At 35.0% G+C, this 14,459-nt stretch overlaps 1 protein-coding gene across 1 annotated transcript in view; it reads left to right on the forward strand.

Annotated features, from left to right (window-relative positions):
- EYS (eyes shut homolog) overlaps positions 1 to 14,459 on the forward strand; it is a 791,734-nt gene that overhangs the window by 352,038 nt on the left and 425,237 nt on the right. The window contains exon 23 of the mRNA XM_071445583.1: positions 12,711 to 12,970. Within this exon, the coding sequence (XP_071301684.1) occupies positions 12,711 to 12,970 (260 nt within the window). The remainder of the gene's footprint in view (positions 1 to 12,710; positions 12,971 to 14,459) is intronic.

The raw sequence follows: 14,459 nt of genomic DNA on the forward strand, positions 1-14,459 counted from the left end.
CCTTGCCTTGTCCAGCATACAAGGGAGGAAGCCCTTGTATGCTGGAGGAGGATCTGTGTTGCCAAGTAAAGGAGCTTCAGGAGGCAGTCAGCACTCTGAAGCTGAGATGGGGACAATATCATACTCTCCAAGACCCTACAATTACAAGAACCTGAACTCCCAGACAGAGTGAAGGAGAACCAGGAAGAGCCTTTGCGTATGATTTTGGAAATGGAGGCTTCAGTTACAATGAAGGCTAGGAGCTTGTAACCTTGACAGCAGGATGAGGGTTCCTGTCCTATCTGAGCTCTGCCACTACAGAGTAGGCTCAGTGACATGGTACCAGAGCATGAACTAGAAGCTCTGTCCAGTGAAGCATCTCAATCAGCTTAACCTGAGTCACAAGGCAACACCAGAAGGAAGGATGAGTGATGGCAAATGCTGGGAGACTCTCAGCTGCAGGCTCCTGATAGGAGATATCCTGAGTCCTGAGGGTAATGGCTCAAGACCTTGTGAGGCCGCTCTTGATTATCTCTAAAGAATCTTGGTGACAAGGTTTTTAAGGATCGGAAGGAAGGTTATGGAAATATGTCAGAGAATGGAATGGAAAAAGGAAGAAAAAAAGAAGGCTAGGAATGGAAAAAATTACTTACTTTCAAGAAAGGCAGGAAGGAGAATCTGGGCAACTGTGGACAAGTTAACCTTACCCCGGTCCCTGGAAAGATGATGGAGCAAATAACCCTTGAAATTGTTTCCATACACATGATGGAAAAGAAGGTGCTAAGGGGAATGTTTGCACAAAGGGGAAAGCTGTCCTGATGATAGCATTCAATGAGATGGCTGGCTTGACAGATAATGAGAGGACTGTTTCACTTGACCTTAGCAAGACTTCAGATGCTACCATAACACCCTCATAGACAAAACATGATGAATTGCTGGACACAAAGACCATATTCAACATAATTCATCCTCTCATCACATTATGTAGCAATGACACTAAAACTGAAATTCAATGGCTTGTCTTTTGTAGCTACAGCTCTGGTCAACAACAAAAATGCTGCCACCACATAGTAATCCTGGATGAGATGTTGTGGGATGTGATGATGTGTGAGATAGTGAGAATTAAAAATAGAATGGATAGAAATAAGATAGGCAATGCACAAAAAGAATGTCTGAAAAAAGTTTTCAAGACAGATTTCACTACCTCATTATTTCTAATCCTAATATTATAATGCTTCTGTTGCACATTATTCATAATAGACTCATTCCTGCTTGTTCTTTTGCCCTTCCTTTAACTGCTCCCTTAAAGAACATGCACGTTTTTAATTTGGAAAACCTTAATAAAAAAGGAAGTTTAAACAAGCAAATAAACAAAAAATGCTGCAGACACTTTAAAAATGGCTCATTAGAAACAAATGGAAAAACCATCTGTCTTTGTTAGCTACAGATTAGATATTTCATGCATCAGCAATGTCTAATACATGTACAAAGGAACAAAATTTTTCAAGGATTATGGGCATTGCTGCTGACATTATATCCTTTTGAACCATGGAGAATCAGTAATAAACAGTTCCACATAAAAGGACAGGGTGTAGATCCCATTCTCATTACTATACAAACTGTACTTTTTCCTTTGACTTGAGAGGTCATTAGTAAAATCTATGCTTCACTTCTTGGAAGATTTTTCATTGGTTTCATAGGCATTGTTCCTTTTTCCTATGTTCTTACAGAAATTCTAAAGTGGTCAAGGGTCAAAATATTTGTAAATTAAATGTGTGTCAGTTTTAATGTCAAGCCATTACATTATTTATTTTGTCTTGAAATTACTTCACAGCCAAAAGAATACCAAGGTTTCAACTTCAATTATGAGGCATTTTCTTTTGAAGTAGAGAATTATTTTCAGAGCATAAAAGTCACAATATCTTAAAAAATATTAGAATGTGATGGGAACTAAAAAATTGGTTTTGGAGAAGAGCATTATTGTATATTTAGAAAAAACAATTTTGAAAAATTATGAGTTGGATAAAACAGTTGCATTTTAGAAATAATTGCTTGTATATGGCAATATAATATGAAACACATGTACACGTGTAAAAATTAAAAATTAAATAGTTCTAGTATAAGTTAACTAAACACAATTAGAAAATCAACTTTGGCTTCCCCACCACTAGCTTCTATAGGTAATAAAATTTTAGTTAATTGTCTTTTTGGATTTGTCTGGGATTTACACTGTGTGTGCTCTGTTAGATCAATAGAAGCATTATAGGAGTTTATTTAGACTGCAATTACAGATTGTGCACTGTTAGAGGTCCTCTATAAACCAGTGCTCACTCTTCAGCAATAGCAAGGAGACTAATTCGGGACCAGTAACCATCATATTTTCTTCTACTAAATGCCAGTTTGGATATATGAAAAAAAATCTATCAGAGTTATAGAAGTGAGCCTTTATCTTTGAAGGTCACAGGTGGAGAAAAGGGACTATGAATACAAAAAATCACAGCTCTCTATGAGCATCCATAAGCATTGTTATATGTAGGTCTCTTGGACTTGTTCATTCCCTGTCTGGAAGGGACAGTCATAAAATTTTCATAGGTTTGCCCTATTGAAATAACTCAGTGAGACACCCATAGGAGAAAGTTGGATTGTTTATATAACAGTAGATATCAAAGGTAGATAAAGATATAACTGACTGTTGGAGACAAACTGAAAATAATATTTGTTGTTTGCTTTTATAGCTTATATCAAAACAATAATCTTTATAAGGACAAAGCTATTTTTTAAAATGCTATTTGCCAGGACACGACAAGTCAAATTTGAGTTTTTTAACAGAATCTGGAGTAGAAAAATAGTTACCTCATGTGTTACTGCAGTATTCAAGCAGTGCAGATATATTTTTTCGTTTGCTTGTCTGTTTTTTATAACTTTGAGAAATACTGCTGTGCTTGAAGAGGCTTAATTTTTTTCTTTTTCTTTTTTTTGTTACTATTTATATGCTTTGAAATTGTAGCACTCCTTGAAAAAATTTTTCAAGCGTTTGCTACTATAAATATTCTTTGGCTAAACTAATCAAGATCTGTGTTCAGTGATTTTTGGTAAATTTAGTCTTGAAAGATGAAATGTTATTGCCTCTGGTATTTTTTTGAGGTTACAATCCTCTTGCACTGTTAGGTGAATGGTAAAAGGTTATAATTCGGCATATTAATGAAGGGCAGTCTGTGCAAATCCTTTTTTCTTTTCTTTCTCTTATTCTAATAACAAATATGAAAACAGAGACATCTCTGCTTCTTAATCTATTTACAAAGTATTTTCTAGACTGCCAGTATTAATTATGACACTCTCTAGCCTTTCCTAGTTTTATTTTCTACAGGCTCTTTTGAAAATCTGAGTTATAATGTTGAAGTTAGCATGACTGCTGCTGAGTGTTGAAAATGTTTCAATAGTTCTCTTCAAATATATAAGTATAGATACTATATGGTTAAGTGATGTCATGATGATCTAATATATTCTACCATAATAAATACTATATCTATCCTTGGTCATCAGTTTTTTATAGGCATCTAATTGGTTCTAGGCATAAAGTATTCAATGTCTTCTATGTTTCAAATAAATAAAAAGAAAAAAGGGAAAAAAAGAGAAATAATATATTAGTCCACTTGTTCAAATAAATATATTTTCTTATACTCTTGCTTCTTTTCTTGGATCAGATAGTGCTTTGTGTCAGACTGAGCCATAGAAATATTTTCTTCTATGATTCTCTTCCTTGGAACTTGAGTAGACCCTAAGTAAACATCATTTAACAATGTTGTTCTGAACAATTTTCCGTAGATTATTGGAAGCAGTTGCCCCCCCTCCCCCCCCCAAACTGATAGAGATGTCTTGCTTAAATGAATTGCAGAGTTCAAAAACTCCAATATGAAGGAGATAAACATTTCTTTGCTCATCCATTCAAATAATTATGCAAGGTCATTTGCACAGACTTCTGGATTGGTGTGCATTATGTTCAATTTTTGCTCATGTCCAGTTCTCCAAATGTCAAGGTAATCTATCTTCACAGTTAGATTTGTATTGTTCATGCTTCATAAAATTGCAGAGTTGGAGCATGTTACCTAGCACTTCATGTTGCCATGCTAATTATTGCTAATAAAGATTGCAATTGTAATCACCTTTATTTGCCCTTTTTTGATTGCCTGTGTTGGAAGGAACAGACCAGAAAGGCTCTCCTTTACTCCCCCTGAGCCAAAATCCCTTCCACTGTGAGCACTCTACCCAGAGAGTTCATTTTTTCTTTTCTGCAATCAGTGTAATCTCTGTATAAAGGGTGAAGAGCTTTGAGGTCAATTGACAGAACTACAGCTGCATTGCTAAACTTCCGAAATTTAACAAATGTTTGTCCTGGAGGAGCTGTTACCTGCATTCAGGTGATAGCTCCTACTTTTTCAGTGCAGCAATTTTCTTCCTTTCAGATTTCTCAGGTCAAAGAGGACTTGTCTCAAAATCAATACTAAAATACTGTAAGAGTTACCTGTAACTCTCAGAGAATATCAGAGCAATAAAAACTGAGGAAAGGCATTGAGCTTCTTTCCATAACAACTAGGCTCTTTGCACAGCAATCTTGAGTAGAGGAAGAGATTTCCAAGGGGAAATAGTGCTGAAGATACCAGTTTCCACAGGTGCAGCAATAAACCCAGTTGTCATCAAAGACCAGCATTAAATTAAGAGAGAGGAGCACAAGCAAACAGGCAACTGGGGAGAAGGAAGCCTTTTATTCAAAATCCTTGAAAGATGGAGTGTCATCCTGATAGCTGATTTATTCAACATCTGAATCTAACAGATTAACTGCTGTAACTTGGAAGCCACATGACAACTGATTCCCTCTGATTCTTGAAAGAATGAAATAATACTCTTTTTTTCTCTACCAAAGTGAATCAGTACCACCCAAGATATTGCAGGCAGATCATTTACTTACTGTTTATAGTAGCATTGATTTACTGATGCTCACTTTTCACAAATTTAGGGCTTTCTCCTTGTCACATCTTTGTAGGGGTGTTGCCTGTTAAAAAGGCTGCAAATTACATATTTTCTCTCAGACTGTATGGTGAAATCTTGAATTACCTTGTTGCTGCTGTACTGATTGTTGTTCCAGTGATGAAAGGTACACAGGCAAAGAATGCAGCTCTTGGTGTTAGTGACCAGAGATGGTAAGACAAAAAGGCATTTATGTCCTTTTCCCTTTGCATTTTGTCAGGAACAGAAGGAAGTCTAATGTGGGTTTAGTTAATAGAGAATGTTACTCAAAGAGCAGTTTCACATGCCAAAACGCATAAACATTCTCTGTGGGGGTCTGCAGTAATTCAAGAAATTAATACTGCTACTCAGAAAATTGTTTGACACACAGGACACAAATTTAAACAGACCTTTCTTTCTCTTCATCCTGTGTTGTGTGATAACTTGCTAAACTACATTCCAAAATTGTCATATTACTATGATATCCTTTTTGTACATCATGGTAGGTTTGGGACATGGAAGTTCCTAAATTTTAAGGGATGATTCAGTATTTGTAGACATTATTATAATTTATTTTAAAAAAACTTGAAGATGGCAAACAGTTTTACTAACACCTTAGATAATAACCAAAACTATAAAGCAAGAGTAAAAAATGCACCCAAACATTGAAGGTAATTTTTTTTTAATTTTAAATTTAATTTCTATTGCTTCTAAAATAGGAATTTAAGTAGGCAAGACTGATGGGAAGGAACTTCAACAATGGTTTTCCCCATGGTAATGGTCTATGAACTAGACTGTTGATACCAAACATGTTTTATTTTCTGGTTCAGGGCCATATGACCCAAGTGATCCTCCCACATGACAGAAATAATCTTCAGTTTTGCTTATTATAGTTTTTACTTGTTTTATTGTCTTTCTTAATTAAAAGTATTCAAAGTATTCAGCACTTGTGCTTTTAAAGCACAAATACTCATTCAAATGAGACAGTTTGATTAGAGATTTTTTAATATTTTAATGTTTACTGGCTGAAACAGATAACAATGTAAATTTATCTGGTCTTGTAGACAGGACGAATTGCTGTTATTGGGATAAATAATGAAAGACTTTGATACAAAAAGAAAATGAGTGTGTACCTCATCTCTGGGGTCCAGTAGTCTGAAAGTTGCATCCAGCCTGATATAAGATGTATCTTATATTCTGGTTCAGGAAAATGGAAAAAATAAAGCAGCAGCATGAAAAAAAAAGAGTTGAAAGTATAAATACCCTTTGTAGCATGTTAAATTCTGTTTCCTGAAACAGAAATGTGTGCATTGCAGCTCAAACAGAGCTTAAAGCAGAAGCTGAAATATAGCTTGCTGTCTCATAGAGCTGAATGTTACCTTGTGATTATGTGAACTCATAGCTTCAAATAGAGAATTAAGGAAGAAATATATGGAAAACAAACAGATACAACTTTCTCTATCTGTTCCTATAAAATATGTTTGTTTGGGGTTTTTTTGTAATGTAATGTTCCTGAATACACAGAATATCGGGAATAAATTTTAGTTACTGTTACCAAATGGAAGAACATGAGCAGAGAATTATGGGAGGAAAACATACAGAACAAATAGAGTATATCTTTAAAATTAAAAGAAAGAGCAATAAAAGTCTGAAGCAATTGAAGAGCAATGATAAAATTAAAAAAAAGAGCAATAAAAGTCTGAAGCAATTGAACTGGAAGGGAATAAAAACATAAGCCTTTTGAAGGCTTTCTGTATGCATCAAACATGCAAAAGACACCCTTAGACAATATTAATAGAGTAACAGAAACTTAATCTTTTTATCTCTCTTCCCAACAATATACCTCCCAATTAATTTTTCTCCAGTTTGGGGTCAATATCCATTTATGTCTGTTATTACCTGGTACCATTCCCCAAGTACTTAATTTATGTTTTCTTAGCCACCACTTCAGATTCAATTTGTAGACTTCAGGTGATGTATATAGTTCTCATAAGCCAGTATCTACATCTCAGTTAAATTAAAAAATGCTATGTGTGTGTATGACAAAGATAACACTGGGTTTTTTTTCCCTAATTTTAGCTTCATGTCCTTATTCAAACAGCAGATAAAGGCAGGTGGACTTTCTTTAATGTAGAATTTTTTCAATTTATGTCCACCTATCAATTTACTCTGTGATGGACAAATTGGTCATTGGTTACTTACTGATTAATCCTTTGGAGAGAGCTACATCAGCCAGTTCCCTCAGGCCCCTGGGATGCATCTCATGGAGTTCCATGCACGTAGGTATATTCAGATTCCTCAGACCTGACCTTCTCCCAGGATGGGAAGGACTTCAGTCCCTCAGTACCTGGCATGAGCTTCAGAGAGGTGGGATGTGAGATTAACAGTAAAAACTGAGGCAAAAAAAAATGTTGACTATCTCAGTCTTCTCTCTGTTGGCTGTCACCTGTTCTCCTGTCTTATTTATTGCAATGGTATGTTTCCTTTAACCTTACTTTTGTGGCAAACATAGCTGTAAATCCTTTCTTATTCTTTGCAGCTCTTGCCAAATTAAGCTCTAAATGGGCCTGAGCTTTCCTAATACCACTACTACATATCCAGATGACATCCCATAATCTCATATGTCATCTCATATACCATAATAAGGGTATATATCCCTTATTCCTTGCCTGTGTATTTCCTTCTAGTACTTCAGTTTACCCAGGAGATACTTACTAAGGCATGCTAGTCTTCTGCCTTCTTTACCTGATTTCTTACATGGCGAAATCAAGAAGTGTGCTCTAAAAAAAAAGTCCTTAAAGATCTGCCAGCTTTCTTCAGATCCCTTTTCCCTGAAGGCTGTTTCCTAGGGGATCCCATGGACCCAAATACTGAAATTTAATCTAAACTGCTAATCAACTGAAAGTTTCCTTTCCTAAAATTCAGGGTCCTGACTACTCCACTGCTGTCCTATATCCTTCAAGATTCTTAATTCCATCAGAGCATAAGCACTGCAGCCCAAGTTAATGTTTTCTCTAAACAGTTAATCAGATTGATTGGTTACAAATATTTGATTGGTTACAAATGGAGAGCTCAAGGAATAAAGCACAGAATGAGTTATGGTAATGATTGTAAAGGCAGGCTCAAATGAATTTAGGGGAGAGGAGGAGAGACATAGGTGAAAATTTGAGATCATCTCAGGGTGGCATATGAGAGTAAAGAACTTACAGTATTTTAGTATTTAGGAGCACAAGGACTTCAGAGATAAACTCGTGACAGCTTTTTCAGGTTGAAGCTGGTGAAAGAGGTCTGGTAGCTCTCTGTGGAAAAAAGAACATAATAAACTTTCAGAGTATGAAAGAAAAAAACATGCTTGTAGAAGGAAAGAAGAGATAGAAACACGAGTGTTTGAAGCCTTTGTAGTGACTGGAAGTGTATGTTCTTGGAGCTTTGTGGTGTGTGTTGGTGCCCTAAATTTCCAGCTGTGTGTGTATAGAAAGCAAGCTCTTATTTCTCTACTTCAGATGGTCCAATAGCCTCTAGATTACAAGGAATAAATTTGTCACTAAGCACTGTGGTTTCTCAGGCTCTTAGTTGATTTGATTGAATGCACTAAACAGCATAAATCTTACTGTAGAATGGCCCATTTTTGCATGCATTGTATGGCTAACAGACTGACCTAAACTTCACTGAATGTCTTGCCATTTCTCATCAAGAATCTGTCAAAGAGGCAGTTGAATGATGGGCACACTGTAGCTGAGGGTTCAGTTTAGGATTCCTGTTCCTTTGACTGAACCACTGAGGAAAAAGCAGTTCTGGTTCTTCTTAAATATTGTAATTTTGTCTGTAAAACCTTTATCTGTGGCAAAGGTAAGTACTCTGACTGATATTTTCTGAAATGCTTTCTACACAGAAGACTAAAAAAACCAGTTTCTTGTATTTTTATGCTATAAAGAAAGATATTTAAGGGAAAAAAATAGCTTCTTCTGAAATTTGTTCTACTCTGGAATATTCATCTATATGAATATTACTGTTACTGTTTATCACAGTAGATGCTGAGTTGGAAGAGATCAACAAAGATCATTGTGTCCTGCTCCTGCCCCTGCACAGGACCATCCCCAAGAGTCTACCATGTGCTTTTGTTAAGCTTTGGCATTTTCCAGAGCTTCTAGCTGAGCTAATTTGGAATAAACCCCCCAATATGATTTTCTAATTGACAGACGGCCACTTTAGAACTCTTAAGATTCAGGAGAGACAGCCTCTGCAGCTAGAATGTTGTTGGCCCACAGAAGCTCCTGAAAATATGTAAAATTGATAAAAAAGAGCAATAAAAAAGGAGGCAGACTCTTCTCAGGGGTATCCAGTGTCAGGAAAATATGCAGTGGGCAGAAGGCAAACTACCTGAAATTCCATATGAAGATAAAAAAAATGCTCCTTTTTTGTGATGTGAGGGTGGTCAGGTGATGGAATAGATTTCCCAGAGAGGCTGTGGAGTCTCTGTCTTTTAGATACTCAAAACCAGGCTGAACACAGTCCTGAGAAAACTCTAGTTGTACTGATTTTGAGCAGGGGAGTCTAGATGAACCTCAGAAACTTTTTTTCCAAAATCAACAATTCAGGTATTCTTAAACCCCTTCCCTGTTTTTTAATTCCTCAATACCTTTAATGTAGGATATAAGACATGTGACACCTATATTTCACTGTAATATGAGAAGTAGAAAGGGGATTTTCAAGCAACTAAGAACCAAATTTAATACTTAACTCATCATATGGAGACAGAGGAACTTACTACTTTAACACTACTTCTCTGGATACAATTCATGACTAGATTTTGCATTTTTTAATTCTGACTTTAATGTTAATACAGGTGGTAAAATATAAAACCATAAATATAATTTGTGTATTTTCACTGCCCCCTCCTTTTGGTTGTTTTTCTATAGAAAGCTTTTCAATTTATAGAGATAGGTATGGAAAGTAAAGAGATAATACTTAGGGAAGCTGATTCATACGTGTTGGAGGAATTCTACACATGTCACAATCTAAGCAGTTAATGGGGCTTGTTAAAACTAATATTTTACACAAAACAGTCATGATTTGGTTTTCTAATATCAATGGGTGTATTTGGATTTGGTTATTGGAAAGAAAAATACTGATATTGGCAAGTTGGTAAAACAATAGAAATTAATTCAGCTTTGGCTATCTTTATATGGACTCTTAAAAGCATATATCAGCCTTTTTTTCCCCCTGAGAATTCTAGAAATCATCTTGATTTTTGTAATGAAGTGAAAAAAATTAGTCATTTTGAGAAAGTGTTTGGATTTTTGCCTTTTGATCAGTTTGTTTCCAAGAATAACAACTATAATAGCTTAATTTATAACTCACTTTTAATGGTCCTAACACCTCCTTACCTTTTTTTAAATAACAGTTCTCATTAACACAAAATTTTGTCTTGATTCTTAAAACTGGGCCTCAGGATAGATGCTTCTATGTATATTATTTTTTTTTCACATTTAATGAGGCTTCCAGTAACTCTTTTTAATAATCCAGAAAGGAGTACAAAAAGCTCTGTTATTAATTGTCTCCTTTGCATTAATATTGACTGTTGCACCTCAGCTGGGAGCTGGCATGAAGCCAGGGTAGGACTGGCTAGTTCTGCAGTGTAGGTAACTGCTGTGTTTCAGTGACCTAGTGTTCCCTGTAGTCATACAGAACAGTTTTGATAACTCAAAGGCAGTTATGAAACTCATTAGGGGGAAAAAGGGAATGAAATGTGTTTAATGTTTGCTCCTCTGCACCTCAGTTATATCCATAAAGCTGGACCAGGTCAGAACTGAACCATGTTCTCCTAATACAAAGTGAAAGGCTCTCCACTTAATGAGCTTTTTAAGCTAAAAATGGAGCATAGCCAAGTGCTACATACCAATTTGTAGTACTGCATCAGTAGTAATTTATTCACAACTTCATAAAAGAAGTCAACAAAAAAAAGAGCAGCTGCTAAACAATTAACATCTGTTGGGTCACTGTTCTCCTATGTTCACTATGAGACATTTGGAGATGCTTAATTTGTAAGAGTCTGATGCTTTTATATATTGACTACTTAAGAGAAAATTCAGTAAAGCAGTAATTGGGCATGCAGTGTTATTCAGTGGATGTTGCTGCTAGATAATAAATGCATTCTGGCATGTGTATCAAAAGCAGGTATGTTTGTTATGTATAAGCAGAGAATAAAAAGAAATTGTTTTTAACCATATTTCCAAAAGTATGTCTTAAGTATTTTAAATTATGAGTTCTGAAATGTGATTTTTGTCAGTTATTTTAAGAATGTCTGAATGATTTTTTATAGCAATGGGTATTAGTTTTTAACATGAGAAAAATACAGTAACCTGATTTTTAAATCCTTAATGCTAAAATACTCAGGCCTTTAAAAGTATAAATAAAATTCCTTTGTAATATCCATTTCTTTTTATGTGACATAGTGATTGTATCCCACAACTAAATAACACAGAACACAAAAAAATCTGAAAGAAAAGACTGGATCTTTTTAAGAGGTGAAATTTGCCTTTCATGTGGCAAGAAATACCTGTGCCTTACAGAACAGAACTACACAACAGATTCTCCATTAAACGACCTGTTTGTTATTTAAGAACAATTTTTCTTATCCAATTATAACGATGAAGATATATTTGAATGATTTAATACCTGAAATCAATATTGATCAAAGTAGACAAGAGCTCGAATAGTTCATCTTTCATATTGTATCTTGTCCTGCCAAATATCTGCAAAACTAAAATTAAATTCAGTTTTATTTACAGTGAAAGTAACAGGAATGTATGACTTTTAAAGTACATAGAGGCCTCTTTTATTGCAGCTAGTGAAGAAATTTGGCCCTGCAAGCTTTGAAACATTAGCAAATTGTTTCCTTTGAATTTACAGAACCACATCTTATGTATATTGTGAAAAACAAAAGATATTTACCTCATTCATGTAGATAGGTTACTTACATTCAGATGTAATTTAGATTTTGGTCGAAGTTTTTTCTCCTGTATTATAATTACCAGATCTTCAAAAAAGCATTCAAAAAAGAGAAAGAATACAATGAAATTAGGATCCCTCATGATTCCTACTTTCTTAAATGTACTGGATATGCTACCTGATGCATTTCACCCTAAACATTGGTGTACTTATTCGTTTCATACATATGAAAAGATGTCCTTCTAATCCTTAACATTTAGAAAATTTACTTTTCATGTTTAATTTTCATTTTTAATTCATTTAATTCATTTAACATTTAGAAATTTTACTTTTCATGTTTAATTTTCATTTTTAATTTTAATTACATTTTCAATTTTAATTTTTTCATTTTTAATTTTTTCATGTTTAATTTTTTCATGTGATAATTTGTGTTCTTGCTTCATCTTAAAAATGGTCTAAACATGATTCTATCTGCATTTCCTAAACCAGATGGTTCTCCAAGTGATACTGTGACTTAGAATAAATCCTTTTGCTTTTATTTATTTATCCTCAGATAAATTCTGGGATAATAACCTGAATATAACTTTTATTCATAATGCATTCTGATACAATTGCCAGGAAAAGAAAAACTAGTCACAGAAATGTATTATTGATATTGTTTTAAATTTTTTGTTATTTTTAAAATAGAAAGGGTTGGAAGTGATTGGGCCAAGCTGTTAATTTTTATTCTGCCATGTCAATGCTCTTTTTCTTTTTTTTTTTTTTCACCCCTGCAGATGCACATGTATAGCAGGGTGGACAGGGCCAGACTGCAGTGAAGATATAAATGAATGTGAATCTGAACCATGCTTGAATGGAGCCACGTGTTTCGAATCTGTGAAGCCGGGGCAGTTCGTATGCATTTGTCCTCCATTTTATACTGGTGACTTCTGCCACCAGCGCTTCAGTCCCTGTGAGCTGCCTTACAATCCATGTATAAACAATTCAACCTGCTTGGCACAAGTAGATGGAAATCCAATGTGCATTTGCAGAACAGGTGAGAACTGGAATAGTTAATTTCTTCCATTTTCTGTTGTGCTCTGGAAAATTGCAAATATATATTGAATTTGTCACTATCTTTAGTGTAAGTGGCAAAGAATATGTTTCAAAGAACATAAAACCAATATGAATTGCAGCAGGTTTATCAGTTGTGTTAAAAGACTGGGAAGATAGCTGTCAGTTTACTTATTATTAATTTCTTATTTTACAATACTTATTAAATCTATGGTGTCTTAAATTCAGCACTCAGAATCAGTATTTCTCAGTCAATTGTTACAATGACATAGAGATAGACATGCACCTGGCCAGCAAAGACAAACTAAATTGACAAAACAGACAGGCAGATTTAGAAAAAATGTATGCAAATTGGTGGAAGTACAAAAATTGGAGCAAGTTGGAAATTGTTTCTTTTCCTGCTGAGCTGTCAGGAAGGCCTGGCACATCAGGGAAGTAATCTTCCCTTGCTTAATGGATATAGTGGGTTTCTCCCTGTATGCACAAGGAACCAAATCACAGCAGGTGCTGACAGCTTCCCTGGGCCATGGCTTAAAAGACACAATCTCACCCTCAATGTACAAGAACTGCCAAGGTGAAACAGAGCAACAGTTTAACTGTGCAGAACATTGCTATACACGTCCATGTAGGAATTGAAGAATAAATTAACTAATTAACAACTGTATTGAAAAGTTAGAAAAGTTAGAAAAGCGGGGGAGTACAATTACTGAAACTGGAATTGGAGCAAGATTTTGAAGTTTTCACTGTTATGCCTATAAACATAGGGGCCTCTTAGGGACAAAGGCTAGCAGATAACTTCAGTGTTACATGAAAATACATAAAATGTCATTTATTAAGTGACAAATGATATGGATAAGTGACAAAAAGATATGGATATAAAATCTAGGAGGGAGGAGCATATAAAACCTTAGGTTTTTTTACTATTACGGTAAATGTTACCGCAAGCTGCTGAGGAAAAAACCCAAACATCACCGGGGAGGTATGCAAGTTGCTTAGTGAAGCATCTTTAGAAAAGCTGGTTTTCAAAAATATAGGTAGATTACTCCAAAACACTTGATTTAGTAGTAAATGGCATGTGGATTAAACTTGCCAGTAGCTAACAGTCCAGTCATTAGAAAGGTTGAGTCTGGTATAACAGGAATCACAAAATGTAGCAGTGCTTACCAAATTTTAAAAACTATCTGAGAACACCATATCATAGAACACCATATCTGAGATGGGTACAGCAGGACCATAAATTATACCACTGCCAGTGGTACATATTTAGAAGAAAAAGAGGATTTGTGTTGGCTAGGTCAGAGAAGATAAAAGCTGATAGAGTATGAATTGGGCAGAATAAAAGTTGATGTAAGATGTTAGCTTAGGACAGAATTACCACAGCAAATTGGTAGGAAGGTGATTAAGTCATGATTAGCTGTAGTATAAAACAAAGTTGTATCTTTGTTCCTGTATGTACATTGGGGAACTATAGC

This window comes from Agelaius tricolor, unplaced genomic scaffold, assembly GCF_023055355.1.
Source record: "Agelaius tricolor isolate 1412-34295 unplaced genomic scaffold, bAgeTri1.0.p SCAF_1, whole genome shotgun sequence".
Taxonomy (NCBI): domain Eukaryota; kingdom Metazoa; phylum Chordata; class Aves; order Passeriformes; family Icteridae; genus Agelaius; species Agelaius tricolor.